Source organism: Anas platyrhynchos, chromosome 16 (assembly GCF_047663525.1).
Source record: "Anas platyrhynchos isolate ZD024472 breed Pekin duck chromosome 16, IASCAAS_PekinDuck_T2T, whole genome shotgun sequence".
Lineage (NCBI taxonomy): Eukaryota > Metazoa > Chordata > Aves > Anseriformes > Anatidae > Anas > Anas platyrhynchos.
This window is the reverse complement of record NC_092602.1, coordinates 5,538,458-5,561,410: the sequence shown is the minus strand read 5'-3', so window position 1 is coordinate 5,561,410 and position 22,953 is coordinate 5,538,458. Positions and strand designations below refer to the sequence as shown.

The 22,953-nt window shown below is 65.2% G+C and overlaps 2 protein-coding genes and 1 non-coding gene across 6 annotated transcripts; 1 reads left to right on the top strand and 2 right to left on the bottom strand.

Annotated features, from left to right (window-relative positions):
- The first annotated feature begins 954 nt into the window (after positions 1–954).
- On the top strand, positions 955–10,733 carry GAS2L1 (growth arrest specific 2 like 1). Its single transcript, XM_072024522.1, has 6 exons — positions 955–1,163; positions 2,181–2,831; positions 5,000–5,107; positions 5,402–5,498; positions 5,742–6,000; positions 8,706–10,733. Exons 2-6 carry the CDS (start codon positions 2,187–2,189, stop codon positions 9,817–9,819), a joined length of 2,223 nt encoding a protein of 740 aa, XP_071880623.1. The 5' UTR covers positions 955–1,163; positions 2,181–2,186; the 3' UTR covers positions 9,820–10,733.
- A 212-nt stretch (positions 10,734–10,945) lies between these two features.
- AP1B1 (adaptor related protein complex 1 subunit beta 1) lies at positions 10,946–21,882 on the bottom strand. 4 transcript variants are annotated; one of them, XM_072024518.1, is made up of 23 exons: positions 21,782–21,882; positions 20,789–20,841; positions 20,597–20,702; positions 19,694–19,829; positions 18,942–19,187; positions 18,234–18,424; positions 17,870–18,091; positions 17,099–17,219; positions 16,814–16,909; positions 16,361–16,476; positions 15,547–15,712; positions 15,147–15,245; positions 14,815–15,074; positions 14,275–14,476; positions 14,030–14,050; positions 13,716–13,745; positions 13,463–13,606; positions 13,232–13,377; positions 12,632–12,761; positions 12,441–12,525; positions 12,069–12,155; positions 11,820–11,974; positions 10,946–11,542 (listed from the first exon to the last, which is right to left on the bottom strand). In XM_072024518.1, exons 2-23 carry the CDS (start codon positions 20,823–20,825, stop codon positions 11,468–11,470), a joined length of 2,871 nt encoding a protein of 956 aa, XP_071880619.1. In that variant the 5' UTR covers positions 20,826–20,841; positions 21,782–21,882; the 3' UTR covers positions 10,946–11,467. The 4 variants fall into 4 exon arrangements, with proteins under 4 accessions (XP_071880619.1, XP_071880620.1, XP_071880621.1 ...); XM_072024519.1 differs by having other exon boundaries at positions 20,789–20,838; positions 21,782–21,861; XM_072024520.1 differs by lacking the exon at positions 14,030–14,050.
- On the bottom strand, positions 13,070–13,173 carry LOC119718644 (small nucleolar RNA SNORD125). The gene has a single exon (XR_005269775.2). It is a non-coding gene; the product is annotated as a small nucleolar RNA SNORD125 (small nucleolar RNA).
- Positions 21,883–22,953: the final 1,071 nt, after the last annotated feature.

The following is a 22,953-nucleotide window of genomic DNA, read 5'->3' as shown; positions in this document are numbered from 1 at the left end:
CAGCAGAGCTTTCCCCTGGGGCTGCGGAGCCCCTCTGGGGTCCAGCTTGTGCTGACCCCTCGGGAAGGGGATTTGGGATTTCCCCTGCTCTGCCCTCCTTGGGGTGGGGGGCGAGCTGTGGGCCTGACCCTGGCACCCCAGGGACCTCTTTTGGACCCCGTTGGTTGGGGTGACACCAGGAACCACTGCCCTGGGGGTCCCGGAGCCCCGCTCCTGCCTCAGTTTCCCCCTCTTGGTGGGGTTGGGGCCAAATCCTGTTCCCGCAGTGAGCCCCCCCCGGTGTGTCTCCCCCAGGGCCACCCTGGGGTGCAGGGGCTGGATGTTGGCTGTTCCCTTCCTGTCCCCATATCCATATCCCCCCTGGCCGTACCCCTGCGTCCCCCCCCATATCCCTGGAGATGTCCCCCGGGGTTGGCATGTCCCTGTAGCCAACCCCCCCCGTGTCCCTGTCCCCCTGTGGCCACATCCCTGCCATCCCACCCCCCCCACATCCCCATGTCCCTGTCCCCCCCGTGGTCATATCCCCATCATCCCACCCCCCCACGTCCCCATTTCCCTGTCCCCCCATATCCCTTCCCCCCCCACCCCCCCAAGTCCCCAAAGATCCCCCCATGTGTCCCTGCAGCCATACCCCCCCATCTCCGTGTCCCCATCCTCATGTCACCCCCCACCCCATCTCCCCCCCCCAAATCCACCCCCCCATGCCCCATAGATACCCCCCCACGTCCCCATGCCCCCCCCAAACCCCCCCATATCCCCCAATACCCCCCTATACCCCGTATCCCCCCCTATCCCCCCCCATATCCCCATCCCCCATGCTCCCCCCATTCCCCCCCCATTCCCCCCCATATCCCCACATCCCCCCCCCGGTTCCCCCCCCCCCAGTGCGGTGCCCCCGCCCCCGCCGCTCCCATCCCTGCCCTTTCTGGGCCGTTTCCAACTTCCCGGCCGGGCGAGGCGGCGGCGGCGGCGGCTGCGGGGCTGCCACGGGGGGGGGGGGGGCGGCTGGGGTGGGCTCTCGGCCCCGCTTCGCTCCCGTTTCAGCCCCGGTTCGGCCCCGGGGGCCACCGGCGGATGGCGGCGGGGGCGGGGGAGGCGGCGGGGCCCCCCCCCGCTGCTCACAGCCCGGCCCGGCCCGGCCCGGAGGCAGCGGCTCGGGGACGGTGAGTGCGGGGCCGTGGGGATGGGGGGGGGGGGTACGGGGTTTTGGGGGGGGGGGGGCACCGAGTTGGGGCTGCGTCCGTGGGTCCCTGGGAGCCCCCCCCCACCCCACCACCCACCCCCAGTCGGCATCTGCCGCGCAGGTGCTGCCCCTCCCCCCCGACCCCCCCCCTTGGCAAAGAGACCCCCCCCCCAAAAATGGACCCCCCCCATGTGAGAGCTCGCCCCTCCCCCTCTTAACCTCCCCCCCCTCCTCCCAGCACGGTGCCCCCCCCCCCCAGCAGACACCATCCCCAGACCCCCCCCCCGTACCCCTGCAGGGCCCCCCCTGTCACAGCCACCCCCCCCCGCGGCAGACACCACCCCAACCCCCCCCTCATTCCCCCCGGGCACTGCCCCCCCCCGGACACCCCCTTATCAGGTCACCTTATCAGGACACCCCCTTATCAGTGCCCCCCCCAGCAGAGACCCCCAGGGTGAGGGGTTGGGGTGGGGGGGCTTCCCCCAGGCATGGGGGCTCACTGGCTCTTGTGCCCCCCTCCCCAAATATCCCCCCCAGTGCAGCCCCCCCAGCCCCACATTACACCCCCATGGGGTTTCCTGGGGGGGGGGAGGGGGTCTCCCTGAACCTCCCTCCCCCCCCCCCTAGGGTGGCACCCAGGGTGCTGGCAGCCGGGTGGGTGCCACCCACGATGACTGGGCAGCTTTGGGAGGGGGGGGGGGGGGGGGGGCACTGGGGACATCAACCCCATCTTGGAGGGGGGGGGGGCACACAGCACAGCGGGGTGACACGGGGCGGGGGGGTGGGGGTCTTGCGGGTAGTGGTGACATCCCTGTGCCCATGGGGGGACACCGGGTGGGGGGGGACACTGGGTAGGGGGATACTGGGTGGGGTGGGCACCAGGTGGGGTGGGCACCAGGTGAGTGGGGGCTTCTGGAGGGGGTGTTGCAGGGTCTGAGCCCCATCCCGGTCCCATATAACACCCAGTCCCATATAACACCCGCTGCCCCCCCCCCAGCTCGCCATGGCCGACCAGAGCAACATCCAGTCGGCCGCCTCCAAGAGCATCCGGCCGTTCCGCTCCAGCGAGGAGTACCTGGAGGCCATGAAGGAGGACCTGGCCGAGTGGTTCAACACCCTGTACGAGCTGGACGTGCAGCCCGACACCTTCCTGGAGAGCCTGGAGACGGGCTGCGCCCTGTGCCAGCACGCCAACAACGTCACCCGCAGCGCCGGCGACTTCCAGCGCCGGCACCCGGCCGCCGCCGCCCGCATGCGGGTCCCCCGGCGCGAGGTGGTCTTCCAGGCCCGCAACGTGGCCCCCGGCTCCTTCGTGGCCCGCGACAACGTCTCCAACTTCATCCAGTGGTGCCGCCAGGACCTGGGCATCCAGGACGTGCTGATGTTCGAGACCAACGACCTGGTGCTGAAGAAGAACGAGAAGAACTTTGTCCTCTGCCTGCTGGAGGTGGCCAGGCGGGGCGCCAAGTTCGGCATGCTGGCCCCCATGCTGATCCAGATGGAGGAGGAGATCGAGGAGGAGATGCGGGACCCCACGGCGCCGGGCGCGCACCGCGAGGGCCGGGCCCCCAGGAACAGGGCCGTGGGCTCGGCTGGCGGCGGGGGGCAGCGCCTGGCCCTGTGCGACCTCAGGAACCTGGACGAGCTGGTGAGCGTGGGGGGGCCTCCAGCCCCCAGCGGGGAGGTCTGGCCTGGGGGGGGTCTCTAGGCACCCAGCGGGGGCTCTATGGCCTCTCTAGGTACCCAAAATGATCTCTATGGTCCATGGGAGGCCCTCTCTATGGTCCATTGTGATCTCTATGGTCCATGGGAGGTCTTCTCTATCCACCCAATGGGAGCTCTATGGTCCTTAGGAGGTCTTCTCTATCCACCCAGAAGGATCTCTATGACCCATTGGAGGTCCTCTCTAGCCACCCAACTGGGATCTCTATGACCTGTAGGGGTTCCTCTCTATCTACCCAAGGAGGAACTCTATGGTCCATGGGAGGTCTTGTCTAGCCACCCAGGAGGAACTCTATGGCCCGTAGGAGGTCCTCTCTAGCCACCCAAGAAGGCACTCTATGACCCATAGGAGGACCTCTCTATCTACCCAATGGGATCTCTATGACCCATTGGAGATCTTCTCTATCTACCCAACCACAAACTCTATGACCCTTGGGAGGTCCCCTCCATGCCCCCAACAGGACCTCCATGGCCCCCCCAGTGCTCTCCCCGTGCACCCCCGGGCTCCCCGCAGCCCCCATAGCCCTCGGTGCCCCCCCAGGACCTCCATGGGCCATGGGAGGTCCCCCCCGCACCCAAGGAGGCTGTCAGTGCTGGGGGAGGCCCCCACGCACCCACCCACCTCCATCCAGCCCATGGGGTGTCCTCGCCACCCTCCCACCCGGGCTGTGACCCCATAGCAGTGACATCCCTGGGGACATGGGGAGGGGTGCCATGGGGGGGGGACACGGCCAGGATTAGCAGGGCACAGGGTGGATTACCACAGCCCTGCCCTCCCCTGACCCCCCCATCCCCTAATCCCAAAGCCGGTTTTTAATCGAAACCCCGATTCCGCCCTAAATCCCGCAGCCTGACGCAGCTTCTTGAGGGATTGGGGGATTGGGGGGGGGACATTGGGGTGCTGCTGACCGCCCCCCCCCCTCCTCCCCAAGGTACCCCCAACCTGCCCCGGCCCCCCTGTGGGGCGCTGCCAGCCCCGAGGGAATTTTTCCGGGCTGCGTAATGCCTCGCCATGGGCTTTTATGGGCAGCGATGGAGCTGGGGAGGAGCCTGCATCCGGCCTGGCCCAGCCACCACACCGGGGGACGGGTCCCTAAGGGGGTCCCCCGCTCGTCCCCACGTCCCCAGGGCTCGGGGTCAAGGCCCCCGGGGCTCCCTGCAGCTCCTCCCCCCCCCCGTGCCTCAGTTTCCCCATAGAGGAGAGGCTCGGGGGGGGGGGGGGGGCTGGCTGGAGGAGAGCGGTGGGCAGGGAGGAGGAATTGCATAAAAATAAGAATTTTAAAAAAAAAAAGGGGGGGAATTGTTAAAAAAATAAGATATTTTTATTTTTTTTTTAAAAAAGGGGGAATTGCTAAAAAACAAGGAAACGGGGTTGGTGAAGCCAGAGGGGTGCAGGTGCTGGGGGCACCCACCCCTCGGGCCGGGTCCGTGCTGATGCCAAACCCTGGGCACAGAGGGGATGTCCCCGGGGGTCCCTGTCCCCAAATCCCCCCCCCTGAGCCCCCTCTGCCCCCCCAGGCTGTGTCCCTGTGCCACGCCGCTCCTCCAGCCGGGGCAGGATGCGACCGTGTCCCCGCGTCCCCCCCCGGCGTGGACCCGTGCCTAATCCCTGACGTCAGCCCCACAGCTTCCCGGCCCCACAGACACAGGCGGACGGGGCCGGGGGGGCAGCGGGGGGTCCACAAACCCCCTTTGGGGACCCCCCAGCTACGGGGCGCAGCCTCGCCACCTCCCCAAAAAACTTGCTTGTTTCGAGCCGTGCCAAGAATTGACGCTTTCCCGAGTGGAAAAACCCACCCCGGGGACACGCCTGGGAGCGGCGGGAGGATTCTGGGGCTTTTTTTAATTCTCCTTTTTTCTAAAAAAAAACAAAACAACAACAAAAAAAAAAAAACGCTGCTTTCGGTGCCCGGCTGTGGGAAGTCCCCAGGGCCCCTCTCTCGGGGAGGCTCCGTGGGGGCTGCGGCCCTTTGTGGGTGCCCCCCAATTTGTGGGGGCGCACGGGATGGGAGCTGCTCGGCTCCCCCCTGGTTGTGCAGCCAGGTTTTGGGGTGGGGGCACTGACTGGGGGGGGTCTCATCTTTTTCCCCACAGGTGCGGGAGATCCTGGGCTGCTGCACGTGCCCGTCCCAGTTCCCCATGGTCAAAGTCTCCGAGGGTAAATACAAAGTGGGAGACTCCAACGCGCTCATCTTCGTGCGAGTAAGAACAGCACCCCCACCTCCTTTTTGGGGCGGGGGGGGGGGCTGGGAACCCATTCTGGGGGGGGCCTTCCATGGGGGAACCCCAAAAGGGTCGGGGTTTGGCACCCCGGGACTCGGTGCCCCCAGCCCCGAGTGGGGACGGGATTTATCCTTCCCCTCACCCCCACTTCTCCACCTCCTTTTGGGGTCTGGCGGGGCTCCCCCCACACCCTGGTGTCCATGCTGCCTTTTTTTGGGGTTTGGGGGGTTTTTGGGGTTTTGGGGCTGACGGCACACCCGTTCCCCTGCCCAGGTGCTGAGGAGCCACGTGATGGTGCGCGTCGGTGGCGGCTGGGACACGCTGGAGCATTACCTGGACAAGCACGACCCGTGCCGCTGCGCCTCCCTCTGTGAGTGCCCCCCGCACCCCAAACCGCCCCCCACTCACCCCTATTTGGGGTTTTTCCCCCTCTCCTTTCTCCATGTGGGGCTGTTTTCCCTTGGGGCGGGCTGCGCCGGGCACTGATCCGGCTGGAACGGGGCAAAACCGAGAAAAATTTGTTCCCACTTTGGGCCAAATTCACCCCAGTGAAGGTCCCGGGGTGAATTTGGTCACCCCCTGACCCCCCCCCGTGTCCCCTTGTCCCTTGCAGCCCACCGCCTGCCCCCCGCCCGCCCTCAGGCCTTCTCCCCACAGAAAGCAGCCGCCAGCCCCAGCACCCCACGCCGTGCCGAGCCCCCCTGCCCTGGGGACAGGGACAGGGACCGGGACCGGGACCGGCGTCTCCCCGTTCCCGGGGGCTGCCCCCCACCCAGCGGCATCCCGAAGCCGTCGGCCGGGGCCGTGCTGCCCCCGCGGGGCCCCGCACACGGCTCCGCCAGCCCCTGCAGGAGCCCCGGCGGAGCCCTCAGGTAGGGTCAGCACCCATGGGTGCTGCTGGGGGGGGGGTCCCCGTGCTGTCCCCCCACTGTCCCCTCATTGTCCCCATGCTGCCCCCATTCCCCTCACCATCCCGTCCCCTCACTATCCTGTCCCCATCCTGTCCCCTGTCCCCATGCTGACCCTTCATTGTCCCCTCCCCTGTCCCCATGCTGTCCCCTGTCCTGTTCCTGTCACCCTTGCTGTCCCCATGTTGTCCCCGCACTGTCCCCGTGTTGTCCCCATGCTGTCCCTGTCCCCTTGCTGTCCCCTCATTGTCCCCGTGCTGTCCCCATTCACTATGTCCTGTCCCCTCACTATCCCGTCCCCATACTGTTCCCTGTCCCCATGCTGACCCTTTATTGTCCCCTCTCCTGTCCCCTCACTATCCCCATGCTGTCCCTTGTCCCCCCATCTCTGTCCCCTCACTGTCCCCTACCCTCTCCCCTGTCCCTCCCTCTTTCCCCAGTCCCCTCACTGTCCCCTGTCCCCCTGCTGTCCCCTCACTGTCCCCTTGCTGTCCCATCCCCTCACTGTCCCTTTTCTGTCCCATCCCCTTGCTGTCCCCATGCTGTCCCTGTCCCCTTGCTGTCCCCTCATTGTCCCCTCACTGTCCCCTGTCTCCCCACTGTGCCCTGTCCCCTCCCCGTCCCGTCCCCTCGCTATCCCCTGTCCCCTCCCTGTCCCCATGTTGTCCCCCCGCAGTGGGGATAATGGGGGGATAATGGGGGGGTATTGGGGGGGTAATGGGGTTTAATAGGGTGCAGTGGGGGGGCAATGGGGTGCAATGGGGGGGTGCAATGGGGGAGTAAGGGGTTGCAATGGGTGCAATGGGGGTACTGGGCTGTAACGGGGGGGCAATGGGGGTGTCCCCCCGCTGTCCCCTCCCCCCCCCGCCCCGTTGCCATGGTGCCCGCGGCCCGGCGGGGAGGGGGGGGGGCAGGAAGCCGGGGGGGGGGCGGGGCCCCACGGGGAGGGAGGGGCACTGCGCTGCCCCCCCCGATGCACACTGCGCAGGCGCGGGGAGGGAGGGGGGGGCTTAGAGGGGACACGCCCACTGCTGGGGGGTAATGGGGTAATGGGGGGGTAATGGGGTTAATGGGGGGTAATGGGGTTAATAGGGTGCAATGGGGGGGTGAAATGGGGGTAATAGGGGGTAATGGGGTGCAATGGGGGCTGAAATGGGGGGAGTAAGGGGGGGTAATGGGGTTAATGGGGGTGTAATGGGGGTGTAATGGGGTTCATAGGGTGTAATGGGGGGGGTAATGGGGGGTGTAATAGGGGGCAATATGGTGCAATGGGGGGTGAAATGGGGGAATAAGGGGGTGCAATGGGGGTAATGGGGTGTAATGGGGCTTTAATAGGGTGCAGTGGGGATGTAATGGGGGTAATTGGGTGCAATTGGGGGTAAAATGGGGGAGTAAGGGGGAGTAAGGGGGTGCAATGGGAGTAATGGGGGGCAATAGGGTGCAATGGGGGGTGAAATGGGGGAATAAGGGGGTGCAATGGGGGTGTAATTGGGGGGTAATGGGATGTAATGGGGGGATAATGGGGGTGTAATGGGGTTAACAGGGTGTAATGGGGGTGTAAGGGGGGTAATAGGGGTGTAATAGGGGGTAATGGGGGGGAATGGGGTAATGGGGGGTAATAGGGGTAATAGGGGGTAATGGGGTGCAATGGGAGTTGAAATGGAGTAAGGGGGGGTAATGGGGTTAATGGGAGGTAATGGGGTGTAATGGGGTTCATGGGGTGTAATGGGGGAGTAATGGGGCGCAATGGGGGTGTAATGGGGGTAATAGAGGGTAATGGGGTGCAATGGGTGCTGAAATGGGGGGCGTAAGGGGAGGGTAATGGGGTTGATAGGGGTAATGGAGGGTAATGGGGGTGTAATGGGGTTAATAGGGTGTAATGGGGGTGTAATGGGGGTGTAATAACGGGTAATGGGGTGCAATGGGGGAGTGAAATGGGAGGGTAAGGGGGTGCAATGGGGGTAATGGGGGGGTAATGGGGGAGGTAATGGGGTTAATAGGGTGCAATGGGGGTGTAATGGGGGGGTAATAGGGAGTAATGGGGGGGGAATGGGGTAATGGACGGGGTAATGGGGGGTAATAGGGGGTAATGGGGTGCAATGGGAGCTGAAATGGGGGAGTAAGGGGGGGTAATGGGGTTAATGGGGGTGTAATGGCGTTCCAGGGGTGTAATGGGGCATAATAGGGTGTAATGGGGGGTAATAGGGAGTAATGGGGTGCAATGGGAGTAATGGGGGGTAATGGGATGTAATGGGGGGATAATGGGGGTGTAAAGGGGATTAATAGGGTGCAGTGGGGTAATGGGGTGTAATAAGGGGTAATGGGGTGCAATGGAGGTGTAATGGGAGTAATGGGGGAGTAATAGGGCGTGTAATGGGTGCAATAGGATGTAATGGGGGTGTAATGGGGTGCAATGGGGGGTGCAATGGGGTGTAATGGAGGGTAAGGGGAGGTGCAATGGGGGGTAATTGGGTTGCCATTGGGGGGGGTAATGGGATGTAAGGGGGTGCAATGGGGTGCAATGGGGGTGCCATGGGATGTAATGGGGTACACTGGGGGGGTTAATGGGGTACAGTGGGGGTTCAAGGGAGGCTGGTTCAATGGAGGCTACTGGGGGCTGCAGCGGGGGTCCGGTCCCCTCACCCTCCTCTTCCTCTCCCCCCCCCCAGGCCCCGCGACCCCGCTCCCCCCCGCAGCCGCCGCCCGTCGGGGGACAGCGACTCGTCCTCGGTGTCCTCGGTGTCCTCGGCGGGACCCCCGCGCCCCCAGCGCCCCGCGGCCCCCACCACCCCCTCACCTCGCCGCCAGCCCCCCGGCCGCAGCCGCTCGGGTGACCGCAGCCCCCTGCCCCTCCGCAAACCCCCGGGGGGGCTTGGGGACGAGCGGGGCCGTCCTCGTGTCCCCAACGGGCCGGGTTCGGGGTCACCGCGTGCCCGGAGCCAAGGGCGCCCCGTGGCCACCGAGCCCGTGCTGCTGATCCGCCGGGGGCGCGATGGGCAGCACTCATGGGCACGGACCCCCGCCAAAGCCCCCCCGGCCCCTCGGCGCTGCTCCTTGCCCGGGAACGGGGACAGGGACGGGGACAGGGATGGGGACAGGGATGGGGACGCTTTCCAGGAGGAGCTGGAGGAGCTGGTGAGGAGGCTGCGGGCTCCTCTGCGCTTGGAGCCCGGGCAGGAGCAGCAGCTGCTGGGGAGGCTGGAGGAGGAATTTTTGGCCAACACGCGGCTGATGGAGCTGCAGGACCCCCCCCCGGCACGAGGGACCCCCGAAGCGGGCGGCGGGGCGGCGGCCACCGACTCAGCTTATTGCTCTTCCTCCTCCTCCTCATCCTCCCTCAACGTTTTCAGCAAGCACGGAGGGGCCGGGCCCCCCCTTACGGCAGCCCCCCAAGCGCAGGAGGGTGGCGGCGGTGGTGGGGGGGGGCACGGGCGCCCCTCCAGCTCCTCGGACGAGAGCAGCTTGGTGCCAGCCTCCGGCGCCGAGTCCGACCCCGAGTGGGTGCCAGGAGAGGAGGATGAGGATGAGGAGGATGAGGACGAAGGGAGGGGGGGCAAGGGGATGGCACCGGGGGTCCCCTACCCCGTGCCCCCCACCCTGCGCCCCCGTGCCAAGCCGCGGTTGGACACGCAGCCCGGCAAGAAGCCGTCCCGCATCCCCACGCCGCGGCCCCCCGGTGCCCCCCAGCCCTGGCGGGCCCTGCAGAGCGTCCTCTCCTCCCTGCTCGAGCCCCCCTGGCCCCCCCGGGACGCCGAGGGGCTGGAGGAGGACGCCTGGCCCTGAGGGATGGGGAGCGGGGGGCACCCGGTGGGCCCTGGGGGTGGCTGCGGGGATGGGGTGGGGGCACCCGGGGGCTGGCACAGGGTGGGGGGGGTCCCCGTGGGAGCAGGGGGGGCACCCGGTGCCTCTCAGCTTCTCGTCCCACCCCCACTGCCCTGCCTCTTCTCTTCTCCTTCTCCTTTCCTTGCCCTTCTTTTTCTTGTCCTCCTCCTCTTCTTCCTCACCTTTCCCTTCCTCTTCCTCTCTTGCTCCTTCTCCTTTCTTTGCTCTTCTCTTTTCCTTGTCCTTGTCCTTTTCTCCTTCTTTCCCTTCCTCTTCTCCTTGTCCTTCTCTTCTTTTCCTTTTCGTTTTTTCTTTTCCTTTTCCTTTTCTCCTTTTTACCTTCTCCTTTTCCCTTTTCCTTCTTTTCCTTTTTCCTTTTCCTTCTTTTTCCTTTTTCCATCTTTTTCCTTCTCTTTCCTTCCTCTCCTCTTCCTTCTCCCTTGCCCTTTTCCTCCTCCCTTCCTTTCCTTTCCTTTCCTTTCCTTTCCTTTCCTTTCCTTTCCTTTCCTTTCCTTTCCTTTCCTTTCCTTTCCTTTCCTTTCCTTTCCTTTCCTTTCCTTTCCTTTCCTTTCCTTTCCTTTCCTTTCCTTTCCTTTCCTTTCCTTTCCCCTTCCCTTTTCCCTTCCCTTCCCTTCCCTTCCCTTCCCTTCCCTTCCCTTCCCTTCCCTTCCCTTCCCTTCCCTTCCCTCTCTCCCTTTTCCTTTTCCTCCTCCTCCCCTTTCCCTGCCCTTCCCCCCTTTCTCCCCCCCCTCCCCACGGACACCCCCCGGGGACCAGCACCTCACCCGACCCCCACCCCGGGGTCCCCCCCATCCTGTCCATATTTAAGCCCCCCCCGCGCGCTCCCGGAGCCAGTAAAGCCCGATCCGAGCTGAGCCCCCCGCCTCTGCTGTCATCTGTTTTTTTTTGGGGGGGGGTGGCACAGACCCATAGCCCCCCCCAGTGCACCTTTAGCCCCCCCAAAAAGCCAAAAACCACCTCCCCAAAGTGCCCCCACCCTGGGGTGCCGGGCAGGGCACTGCGCCGAGGAAGCTCACAGCACCGGGGGGGGGGTTGTATATTTTCTATATATCCATCAGGCCGTTCCTGCGGGGAGCGATGGCTTTATTTTTATTTTTTTTGGGGGGGGGACACACACAGCACTCGTGCCACCGCTGGGGAAGGGGACAGGGGACAGGGACACGGGCTCTGCGTCCCCAGGGTGTGTGGGGGGGGGGGCGGTGGGGAGGGGAGGGAGCCGCAGCCCCCAGCTGGGGAGGGGCCAGGGGCTGAGTCCGTGCTGGGCCCCCCCCTGCGAAGCCAGGGAGCCCTGCAGGGAGGGAAAAGCCCTTTTTTTGGTCGTTTTCTCCTTTTTTTTTTTTAACAGCACTCAAAGATGAAAATTCGATGCCTTGAGCCCTTGGGGGCAGTGCAAGCATCCCCCGGGGGGGGGCCCTCTCCAAGACAGCCCCCCCTATTTTTGGGGTCCCCCCCGGCCTCAGAGCCAGCCCAGGGAGGGGGCGATGGACCCGTCGGCAGCCCCGAGGGGGGGGGCCCAGGGAAGCGGCGGCTCCGTGCTGGGGCTGGAAGGAGAGGGGGGGACACGCAGGGGGCTGCTGCGCCCCCCCCCTCAATTCTTCAGGATGGTGTCGTAGGCCTGGAACACGTGCTGGGAGACCTCGGGCGCTCGGCATTTCAGGGAGAGCTGGGGAGGGGGGGTTCAAAAATAAGGGGGGGGGGGATTATGGGGTGCCAGGAGCTCAGGCTGCACCCCAAGGCTTGGGGACAGCCCCCAGGGTGGCACCAAGCCCCCCCCAGCCACGAAAAAGGCAGCGAGGATGGGGACAGGGGGTTGCACCCGAGGGATTTTTGGGGTTGGGGGCTCTCTGCGTCCCTCTGCCGCGGCGAGGGCGACCCTATAGGGACCCCGCGTGTCCCCCCTAGGGGAATGGGGGCGGGAGGGGGGGGTGGGGGGGCCGTACCGTGAGGGTGGGGTTGCTGGGCTGGATGCGGAGCTCGGCCAGCACCCAGATGCCGTTGGTGAGCTTCAGGGACTGGTAGAGCATGTCCTGCCCCTCCACCGTCCTCTTGGCGATGGTGAAGATGTTGCTGCCTTGCAGCTTGCTGCTGGCGGCGTCTTTGGGGGACGGGGGGGGGGACAGAAAAAGGCTCAGCACCAGCTGGGGGCTTGAGAGCCCCTTGAGAGCCCCCCGGGGAGGGTTCGGACCCACCTGCGCCGAGGGAGCAGTCCTTGATCTGGAACTGGGCTTCGTTCTCGTTGGGGATGTCCTTCCAGGTGGCCAGGAACATCTGCCGCTCTGCAGCCACCACACCACCGGGTTTTGGGGCCACCAGAGCATCCCTGGCTCCCCCCCCAGCCCCCAGCCTCTAGGTCAGGCTGTGCAGCCCCCCCAGGGCCGAGGGGAGCACCCCCCCGAGACCAACCTCACCCCGCTGCCTCGGGGATGAGCGGTGGTGCCCCAAAGCCCCCTCAGGCACCACAGATTCCCATGGGATTCCAGCTTTTTGGGGGCTCCCACGGCTGGGAACGGGGCCGGGAGGATTTGAGGAGAAGGGGGGTGAGCCCCCGTGCCCCCACTCACCCATCTTCCCATCCTCCACGAAGAGGATGTGCAGAGGGTAGAGGGTGCTGAAGTAGAAGACGTCGATGTTGTTCTTCACCGCCACCTGGGAAGGGGAGGACACGGGGACATCAGCACCTGCTCTGACCCACAGCAGGGCCCCAAAATCAGCCCCTGGGGAGGGGGGAAAAAAGAGCCAGGGGTGCCCCCACCTGCAGGTTGTTGAGGGGATCCATCTTCATGACGGAGCCCACCGTGTTGAGGGGCAGCGAGATCTCCACCGACTGGTTGGGGGCCAGCGGCGCGTGGACCTGCAGGGGGGCGGCCGGGGCCAGGCCGAAACTGGGAGGGGGGGGGGACACGGGGAGAGGTTTGGGGGGGGTGTCAGGGCAAGGGGGGTCCCGCTGCCGGCTCTGGGACCCCCCCCAGCTCAGCTCCTTGCACCCCAATCCCCTCCAAGAGCCCAACCCGTTCCTGCTTTGCCCATCCTGGGGCAATGTGAGGTGGCCCCCCAGCCCGGCACCCACCCTTCTCCTCCAGATTTCTGCTGATTTTTGGTGCCCCCCCACCAGGAGCAACCCCTGGACAGAGTGTTGGCTCCCCCAGGAGAACAAACGAGGACACCCCACACCCAAATTGCCGTCGTGCCCCGGGGAACAGCCTCCTCAGACAACTTCTCAGAGGCTTCTCCTTGGCCACCATCACGTCGGCGCCATCAGGGAGGGAAGGGTCATCAGGAGAGGCCGTTCCCGGGGGGGCTGCCACCCCCACCAGCCCCCCGCCACCCCCAGCAGCCCCCCGCCACCCCCTACCTGTTGCGGTTGAACTGGATGGCGAAGTCAGACATGACCTGCAGGGCTTTGTTGGTCAGCACCAGGTCCATGGAGATGGAGCCCACCTGGCGGCTGAAGGTGCCGGAGATCTCCAGCCCCTTGGCTTTCATGGCAGGGAGCCACACCTGGGTGGAGAGGTGGAATCCGTCTGGTTTTACCCCAAAATGAACGTTTCGGTGAGCGAAGCCAGCCCTGGGCAGCCAGACTCACCGATTTGGGAGCCACGTAGGAGCCTGACAGGGTCCCCACGCCGCCGGTGAGGTCGAAGAGGTCCCCGAGGCCGCTGCCGAGGGGCGCTCCCATGCTGGCCGGCACCGCGGGGCCGGGTGCCGTGAAGCCACCGCCGCCTCCCATCTGTGGGGGACACGAGAGAGGGTCAGGGGACACCGCGGGGAGGAGGAGGAGGAGGAGGAGGAAAAAAAGAGGAGGAAGAGGAAGATGCCAGGGGCGCGAGGGCACTCACGGCGGGGCTGCCTCCCACATCGCTGCGCAGCTGCAAGAGACAAGAGAGCGCTGTCGGTGCCGAGGGGCCCCACGGGACACCCCATAACGGGCACGTCCCAAAAGCTTTGGTGTGGGTGAGCGAGGGCTCGGGGTCGCTAGGGCTCCCCACGCATGCCGAGAGGCAGAGGGGTGAAGGCTGAGGGCTTCGGGGGCTGGCTGTCCCCGGAGGGGTCCCCAGGACGCGGCGGGGGCAGCTCCGCACCCAGCCCTGGGGGCAGGGGGCTGCGGGGGTGGGCAGGGGGCTAGAGGGGTAAGAAAAGGGCCGGTGCGTACCCCTTCCGACTCGTCCCCCATCTCCAAGCAGAAGCAGGCAAGGCGGAGAGGAGAGCCAGGCGCATGCAGAGAGAAGCCAAGAGAAAAAAAAGAGAGAGAGAGACAGGAGATAGGAGCCCTGCTCCAGCTAATGAGGTTAATTAGCACCCCTCATTAAGCCCAGACACCTCCAGGTGAAGACAAACCCACCCCCAGGAGCCCCCACATCCATCCCCGGGGCAGGAGCACGCGGCACGGCGACCCACCAGGCTGTCCAGGCCCCCTCCCAGGAGGTCCACGGCACCCATCTGCACGGAGGAGGCGGCGAGGGGGGGCCCGCTGACCGGGGGGCCCAGGTCCAGGTTGAGCAGATCTCCCAGCAGGTCTCCCTGCGCGGGGATGACGGCCGGCTGCTCCGCCGCCTGCCCGCCCGAGGGGGCTGCCTCGGGGCTCTCGGCGCTCTCGCTCCTGCGGGGAAGGACAAGGGTGGGATGCTGGAGGGCTCTGCTGGAGCCCCCGGGGCTGAGAGCCACCCTGGTGGGCTTCGGGGCAAGATGTCCCACCCCACAGAGCTCCAAACACCACCTCCCACCTAAAACCTCGGATCTGCAGGCTGAGCACAGCACGGAGTCCACCCTGCTCCTACAGGGAACCCCCCCGTAGGGATGCCCACCCTACCCAGCCCCGCTGGGACCACATTGGGGGCAGCCAGCCCAGCTCGGCGTCCCCCCCCCTAATCCCACCACCCAGCTCTGGACGTCCCCGTGGGCGTCGGGGCCAGCTGGCAGCGAGGAGGGGACACTCACGAGCCCGTTCGCGGGGGCAAGCTCTTGTGCACCACCCCTCGGCTCCCTTCCACGAAGGCGCTGGGCGGCTTGTGGTAGACGGAGGCGAGGGTCCCGATGTAGCAGATGAGCTCGTCCAGCAGCGTGGGCTCGATCAGGTCGGTCTCCTCGGAGATGAGGGGCTTCTCGGCCAGCACCACCTCCTTGGCGGCCACGGGGTCGGTGGAGAGCAGGCGCCAGTAGATGTAGCCGCGGTCCCGCAGGTCGGGGTTGTCCGAGTCCTGCGGGAAGCCCCCCGGGGGTCAGCGCTGAAATTTGGGGTAGGGGAAGCCGTGCGGGGAGCCGGTACCCACCTGCGTGGCCAAGCTCAGGACTTGCTGCACCAGCTCCTGGGTCTCGGTGGGCTTCTTCAGGAACAGCTTGACGATGGCCGTCAGCAGCTGCAGCTGGACCTGCGGGCACCAGGACAGAGGGACAGGCAGAGCAGGAAGGCGTGAGCTCTCCCCGCACATGCCGGAGGAAATTTCCATCATTTCCCTTGCAAAATCACCCGCCCCAGCTGAAGGGGCAGGCGTGAGCAGCCCCCCCAGAGCAGCTCCAAAGGGCAGACCCCGCGCTGGCACCAAGTGACGAGGGGAAGGTGCCCGGGGGGCGCTTCACAGAGGGTGCCCCGCAGCCAGCGCCGCACGAGGAGCTGTGAGGACACCTCCGGGACCCCGAGACACTCGCTTTGTCCCCAAAACCCCGCCACACCTGGGTGCTCTCGTCGTGGAAGCCCTCCAGGAAGCTCTCCAGCAGCTCGTCGGCGTTGTCGATGCGCTCGGCGTACTCGCCCACGATCCAGATCATGGCAGCCCGCGCCTCGGGCTCGTCCAGGGAGTCGAGGTTCTCGCACAGGGTAGCGATGACGCTCTCGTACCTGCCGGGGCAGGGACAGCTCACTCCAAAGCCCCAGCTCCCCTCCCTCACATCGCCCCGTCACCCGCAGCAGGGCTGTTCCTGCTGCTCCCACAAAGTTCCCCTTTTCCGACAGGAAGGCTCCGAGCAAGCAAAGGGGAACAAAAGCGACGCATCACCATCTGAAAATGGTTATTTGGCTCCTGGGAAGCTCTCATTGCCTGTTTCTGTCCTGTAAGCATGCCTGTTGGCACCCGAGCTGCTTGCAGAAGGAGCTTTGCTTTTGGGATGCGTGGCCACTTTCAATTATCTGTGCCAAGAGAGCCCGTTTGGGTAATGGGAAGGAAGATGGGGGGATATATGGAAAACCCCGCTCTCCAGAATTAGTTTTTTAGAGAAGCCAAGCCAAGGACTGCGTGCACCATCGCTTCTGTATCCAGAGATGAACCCCAGGCATAACACAGGGATGTTTGCTAAGCAAAACACACTCTGGGACACTGCCCGTGCCAGCCCCTTTGGAGAATTCACTTCTTGGCCCCGTTTGTCTGGTCCCCACCCTCTCCAAACCACTGGCTCCTGGCACAGACCGCTGGCTCGCTGGTTATCCCCGCACTGGGAGCAGCAGGTTAGGGGCTGGGGGGAGCCCCGTCCTGCCCCTCGCCCCACGCACTTGTTGGGGTACTTGCGGAAGATGTCCTTGATGACGACGATGGCCTCCTGCACCACGTAGTTGACCTTGGTCTGGATGAGGTCCAGCAGGGTGCTGACGCAGCGCTCCGCCGATTGCTGTGGGGGGGATTCGGTCAGCGATGCCCTCACACCCTCACCACACCCCTGCGTGCCCCAAACCCAGCGTGGAGCAGAAGGGACACACACACAGCTGCTGCCTCCCCTTTTTTGCGCCCCAAATCCTAAACCAGAGGGGCTGGGACGCGCTCCTTGAGCCCCACGGAACCGCTCTGAGCCACCCCCACGCCCCACCGAGGCTCCTCGGGGATCCTTTTTGGGCTGCAAAGCCTCCAGCTCGCCCAGCACGAGCAGGATGCCTGCCCGGCAGCAGGACACACGGTGAGCCAAAGGACAGCGTGCTGAGGTGCCCGTGTCCCCCCCCCACCAGCCTCACCTCCACCTTGATGGCGCAGCGGCCGATGGCTCGCACCGCCTTCCTGACAAAGTCCACGTCCACCTCCGTGGCGTATTCCTTCAGCTCCGCCAGCACCTGCCGGGGGGGTGAGGATGTGAGCCCTCAATAAAGCCCTCGAGCCACGGATCCCCCCTAATGCAATGCCCCAAATCCCAGCTGGATGGATCGGGAATTTCACGGGGCAGCCACAGCCCCGCTGGTGCCGGAGCAGGGGGAAGAGTTATCGGGGTGGCCAAGGCCCCTCGTGTCCGCCCGCAGCCCGACCTGCGCGATGTTGGCCTGGGAAGCCAGGCGGATCATGATGTCCAGCTTCTCCAGCTTGACGTAGATGGGGTCGTTGTACTTGACGAAGAACACCTTCATCTCGTGCTTCAGGATTTCGGGCCTGGGGGGGGGAGGGCAAGGAAAAGCGGTGATTGAGGGATCTGGCCCAGGTGAGTGGAGCTTGGAGCTGCCACAAGGTTCCGGGCCAGGAAGATGAGGCTGCCCGGCCGTAAGCACGAGGTTTTGGGGCTGCTCAGTGCCCGGGACTTCAAGACACCACAATTTTCCCCTGGCAGCTCTCTCCCTTGGCTCCTCTTTGCGGACGCACGCCCGACCTTGCTGCAAATAAAGAGCAGCTGCAATGCAACAGGGGACGCTGGACAGGTCGGGAGGGACCCCCTGGGGGAGCAGGGACACCAGGGCCAAACTGGCAGGGGGAAGCCAGGTCCCCGAGGAGCCAAGCTGCTGTCCGCACACCCCCTGGCAGGGGCGCTAATTGCTTTCCACCCCCCCCAGAAGCTGCTGCTAATTTTAATAGGTCACAGCGGCGATGGGGCATCTGCTTGCAGCTCTCCAGCTGGCCCCGAGCACCATCACGGGGCCTCGGCCACCTCCTGCCCTCCGGCAACGTCACCTGGCCAAGGGACACGGGGACTTGGAGGACTCGGGACTCCTTCCAGGTCGGAAGGAGTCACAAAAACTCCTCGGCAGACTGAAACGACAGAACCAGCGCCTCGGGGGGGCTGGAGGACGGGGAAGGAGGGCACGCACCTCTTCTGCACGATGAGGTTGATGTTGCGGAGAGCCACGTACTGCAGCTCGGGCTCGGCGGACAGCAGGGTGACCAGCGGCGGGGCCAGCTTCTTCAGCAGCGTGCCGTAGTAGTCCAGGTCCTTGGAGAGCATCTCCATGAACTTCATCAGCACCTTCACCGCCGAGAGCACCACCGCCGAGTTGGCGTGGGACAGCCGGGGCGTCACCCGCTCACAGATGCTGGAAAAGGAGAAAAAAAAAAGAAAAAAAAAAGAGGGAAAGAGGCAGTGAGAGCCCAGCGACCCACTTAAAACCCCAAGGAACGTCGGCAGCTTGCAGCACAGCAGGCGGCCACCACTGAAGATCCCCCAGCCTCCCTCACCTCTGCGCCTCCCGGTCGTCCTTGGGCATGTAGTTGGCCAGGCAGTCCAGGATGAAGATCTGGCCCCACTCGGTGCACTCGTTGAGGGCGGTGAGCAGCTTGTTGATGGACTGGGGGTTGAGGTCCAGCAGGTTGCTGCTCGGGTGCGACTCCGCGATCTCCGACAGCGCCGCCACCGCGTTGGCCACCACCTGGGGAGGGGACGGGGACACCCGATGGGAACAGAGCCGTGCGGAACGCCCCCGGGGGGGAGGCTGCTCCAGGAGGAGGATGAGCTGCGTCCTCGGCGTGGGCCCCCCGCTACCGACATCTGGGCGCCAGGCTCCCCCCGCCTGGGGGGTCGGGCTGCTCGGCGAGCTGTGTGGGCAAACCCCAAAGCTTTGATTCCTCCCGTCCCCCTCCCCGCAGCTGCAGAGGGTCTGAGCTGACAGCAGCCGTGGGAAGAGCACAAAATCCCCAGGCAGCAGCTCCCCTGCTGCTACCCGCCCCGATCCCCTAGGGAGCAGGAGCTAATAGCACAGGGATTAATTAATTAAACAGCCCCATGGCCAGGACACGGTTCCACAACCCAGAACGCAGCCCCAGGGTCGGCTGCTGAAGCACCAGGGGCTGCCGAGCACCAAAAAGGGGCCGAGAACCGAAGGGCAGCACGGGAGCGAGGGCGTGGAGATGGAGGAAAGCAGGAGGGCGAAGGCAAACCCTAATCACCATGGGGTTGGAGTCCGAGATGAGGTCCTTGAGGGTGTCCAGGAAGCCCTGGTCCTCCACCAGCTGGGCGTTGATGTCGTGGAGCTTGGCCACGCAGACGGCCGCCGTCTTGCGCACGTAGGGGTCCTCGTCCTTCAGGCACTTGCGCAGGGGCTCGCAGAGGTACTCGGTGATCTTGTCCACGCGGATGCAGCCCATGGTGCGCACGGCCAGCGCCCGGATCAGCGGGTTCGGGTCCTCACAGTCCTGGGGGGACACATGGGGACGGGCAGACTCCCAGCTCCTGCGGCCACAACCCTTGATTCTCCTTCGGGTTCCCAAAACCTCGGGGTTTTAGTGCTCAGGCTGGGAGAGGAGGTGAAGTGAGGGTGCCTCCCGCAGGAGGGGGCTCATCTCCTTCCAAAAACCGGAGCACAACGGAGCTTTAACACCAAAACCGCTCCAAAGCTGCCCCAGGAACCATCCCACCGAGGTCCCAAACCCCGCAGAACAGCCACCAGCCCCGGCGCACACCCCGACGGGCAAACTGCTTTTTTTCCTTTCAAACCAAACCAACCCAAAAACCCACCCAACCCCAAACTCCCCACCAAACCCCCCCACCGCAGCAACCTCCCTCCCCATCTCCCAACCCCACCGCAACCTCTCCAAAACCATTTTCCCCCCCGTGCTCTGCGGGACCACGTCCCCCTCTCTCCCGGCGCGAGGCGAACCCCGATGACAACCGGGCCGCCCCGTGGGGAACCCCCCCTCACCTTGACGAAGGTGTTGACGGCCATAATGGCCATGTCGGGCTGGCTCTTGGCGTAGTTCATCAGGTAGAGGTAGACCAGCTTCTTCAGCTCCAGGTTGTCCGTCTGCATGCAGTTGACCACGTCCGGGAACAGCGCGCTGCAACGCAGGAGCCGCTTCGCCACCGAGCGCAGCGGGCCCCCGGTGGGGAAAAGGGGGGAAAAGGGGGACACGGGGGGGTCAATGGGGGTGTCCCCACACCGGGGATGGTGTGGCCCTGTTGTTCTGGGAGAGTGCGGCCACCAGGTGAGGGTGGTTGAGGGGGTGGGTGAGTGGGGGGGTGGGGGGGAGGTGTGTGAGGGATGTGGGGGGAAATGGGGGGACGGGGTGGGACATGGAGGGATGGGATGGGACACGATGGGATACGGTGGGACATGAGGGGACACAATGGGATATGGTGGGACACAATTGGACACACTGGGACACAAGGGGACACAATGGGACACGAGGGGACACGGTGGGGCACAGAAGGACAGAATGGGACATGAAGGGACGAGGTGAGACAAAAAAGGGACATGATGGACATGGGACATGAAGGGACATGGTAGGACACAGAGGGATATGACAGGAGGTGGTGGGACATGAAGGGACATGGTGGGACACGGAGGGACATGGGGTGACACGGAGGGACATGGGGTGACACAGAGGGCCATGGGGTGACACGGAGGGCCATGGGGTGACACGATGGTGGCTGGCACTGGGGACCTCTAAGTCCCAGCCCAACCCCAGCAGCACCCCGCAGGAGCACCCCCAAGGCCCAGGCAGCTTTATGGGGCTGGGGGAGCGCCGGGAGCCGCCTGCTGCCCCCTCGGAGAGCCCCGAAAGGAGGGAATCCCACCCCAAAAGCCGGCAGCGGGGCCGCGCACCTGACGTCCTTGCCGACGGTCATGGAGGCGATCACCTTCTTCACGGCCTCCTTCTTCTTCTCCTTCTTGTCGCTGTTGAGCTCGGCCTTCAGCTCGAAGATCTCCCCTGGGGCCGGGGGGGACGGGCGGGCATGGGGACGGGCCCTGGGAGCCCCCCGAAACCCCTCAGGGCCGGCCCGGGCCCCCCCTCACCTTTCTTGGTGGTGGTGAAGTACTTGGAGTCCGTCATGGTGCCGCCGCGCCTGCTGCGGGGGGAAATTCACTGATTTGGGGGGGTTTTATCCCAAAAGCGCCCAGGACCTGATCCAGATCTGGATCCTGATCCCTGTCCCGGTCCCAGTCCCAGTCCCAGCACCCAGGGGGGCTGCAGCTTGCCCCGGCCCCGATCAGCCCCAGTCGGTCCCAGTCCTGATCCAAGTACCAGTCCTAATCCTGATTCCAGTCCCAGTCCTAATCCTAATCCCAGTCCCAATCCCAGTCCTGATCCTGCTCCCACCACCCTGTGGTGCTGCAGCTCAGCCCCAGCCCTCATCAGCCCCAGTCAGACCTGGTTGGTCCCAGTCCCAGTCCCAATCCCAATCCTGGTCCCAGACCTAATCCCGATCCGGATCCTGGTCCAGATCCAGATCCTGGTCCTGATCCCAGCACCCCAGGGAGCCACAGATGACCATGGCCCCAATCAGCCCCAGTCCCAGTCCCGATCCTGGTCCCAGTCCCGATCCTAATCCCAAATCCAATCCCAATCACGATCCGGATCCTGGTCCAGATCCAGATCCTGGTCCAAATCCCAGCACCCCAGGGTACCACAGCTGGCCCCTGGCCCCGATCAGCCACGGTCAGTCCCAGTCCCAGTCTCGGTCCCAGTCCCAAGCCCAATCCCAATCCCAGTCCCGATCCCAATCCCGATCCAGATCCCGGTCGAGATCCGGATCCCCGTCCCAATCCCTGCACCCCGTGTGGCTGCAGCTGGCCCCCGGCCCGGATCGGCCCCGATCGGCCCCAGCCGGTCCCGACCCCAATCCCAATCCCGATCCCAGTCCTAATCCCAAACCCAATCCCAGCCCCAATCCCAGTCCCAATCCGGATCCGGATCCGGATCTCGGTCCCGGTCCCACCCCGTGTGCCCGCAGCCCGCCCCCTGCCCCTCTCGGTCCCCTCCCGGCCCGGTCCCGGCCCCCCCCGCACCTGCCCCGTCCCCGTCCCCGTCCCTGTCCCCGGCCCGGCCCCGGTCCCGGCCCCGCCGCCCCCGGCCCCAGCGGAAGTGAGCGCGGGGCGGGAGCGGTTCCGGGGCGGGGGGCGGGGCCTGGGGGAAGGGGGCGGGGGGGGGGACACGGGGAGGGGACGGGGGGGACACGGGGGGGACAGGGTTGGGGACAGTGGGGACAGGACAGGGGGAGGGGGAGGGGACAGGGATGGGTGTGGGGAGCTGGGGGGGGGGGGACAGGGGACATGGGGAAGGGCACGGGGACAGGAGGTGTGACAGGGAGGGGGGGGGAGGGCAGGGCTGTGTCGTCCCGTGTCCCCCCCCCCCCGGAGCCACCGTGTCCCCAAAAGGATCGGGGCTACCCCGCTGAGCCCCTGTGCTGAGATGGGGGTGGGGAGTGTGGGTTGGGGGGGGGGGGTTGTGGGGGGGTTATGGGGTGGGGGGGGGGGGGTTGTGGTGGGTTATGGGGGCTGGGGGGGGGTTATGGGGGGTTATGGAGGGGTTATGGGGGGATATAGGGGCTGGGGGGGTTATGGAGGGGTTATGGGGGGTTATGGGGGCTGAGGGGGTTATGGAGGGGTTATCAGGGTTATGGGGGGGGTATGGGGGGGTTATGGGGGTTGTAGAGTGTGGGAATGTTATGGGAGGTTAATGGGGGGGTTATGGGGTGTGGGGGGGTTATGGGGTGTTATGGGGGTGTGGAGGGTTATGGGGTGTGGAGGATTTATATAGGGGTTATGGGGGGTGGGGATGGGTTAAGGGGGGTTATGGGGGCTGGGAGGTGTTATGGAGGGGTTATCAGGGTTATGGGGGGGGTATGGGGGGGTATGGGGGGTGTGCAGGGGTTATGGGGGTTATAGAGTGTGGGAATGTTATAGGGGGTTATGGGGTGTGGGGGGTTATGGGGTGGGGGGGATTTATATAGTGGTTATGGGGGGTGGGGATGGGTTATGGGGGGTTATGGGGGGATGTGGGAGGGTTATGGGGGAGTTATGGGGGGTTGATGGGGTGCAGGGATGTTACGGGGTTTTATGGGGTGGGGTGGGACTGCAGCATCCTGCCGCCGCCCAGCACTGCAGCGGCTCTGCCTGCCAACGCGCTGCTTGCTCAAACACCTCGCCTCCGTCCTGACACAGGGAAAAAAATGAGAAAA

Excerpts from the sequence above, each read along its gene's own strand:
- GAS2L1 (XM_072024522.1), top strand. The coding sequence starts at position 2,187 with ATGGCCGACCAGAGCAACATCCAGTCGGCCGCCTCCAAGAGCATCCGG. Across the intron at positions 5,108-5,401 it reads ACGCGCTCATCTTCGTGCGA|GTGCTGAGGAGCCACGTGAT; the intron begins GTAAGAACAGCA and ends TCCCCTGCCCAG. Across the intron at positions 5,499-5,741 it reads GTGCCGCTGCGCCTCCCTCT|CCCACCGCCTGCCCCCCGCC; the intron begins GTGAGTGCCCCC and ends TGTCCCTTGCAG.
- AP1B1 (XM_072024518.1), bottom strand. The coding sequence starts at position 20,825 with ATGACGGACTCCAAGTACTTCACCACCACCAAGAAAG. Across the intron at positions 18,425-18,941 it reads TCTCGGACTCCAACCCCATG|GTGGTGGCCAACGCGGTGGC; the intron begins GTGATTAGGGTT and ends TCCCCTCCCCAG. Across the intron at positions 14,051-14,274 it reads GAGGGGGCCTGGACAGCCTG|ATGGGGGACGAGTCGGAAGG; the intron begins GTGGGTCGCCGT and ends TTCTGCTTGGAG.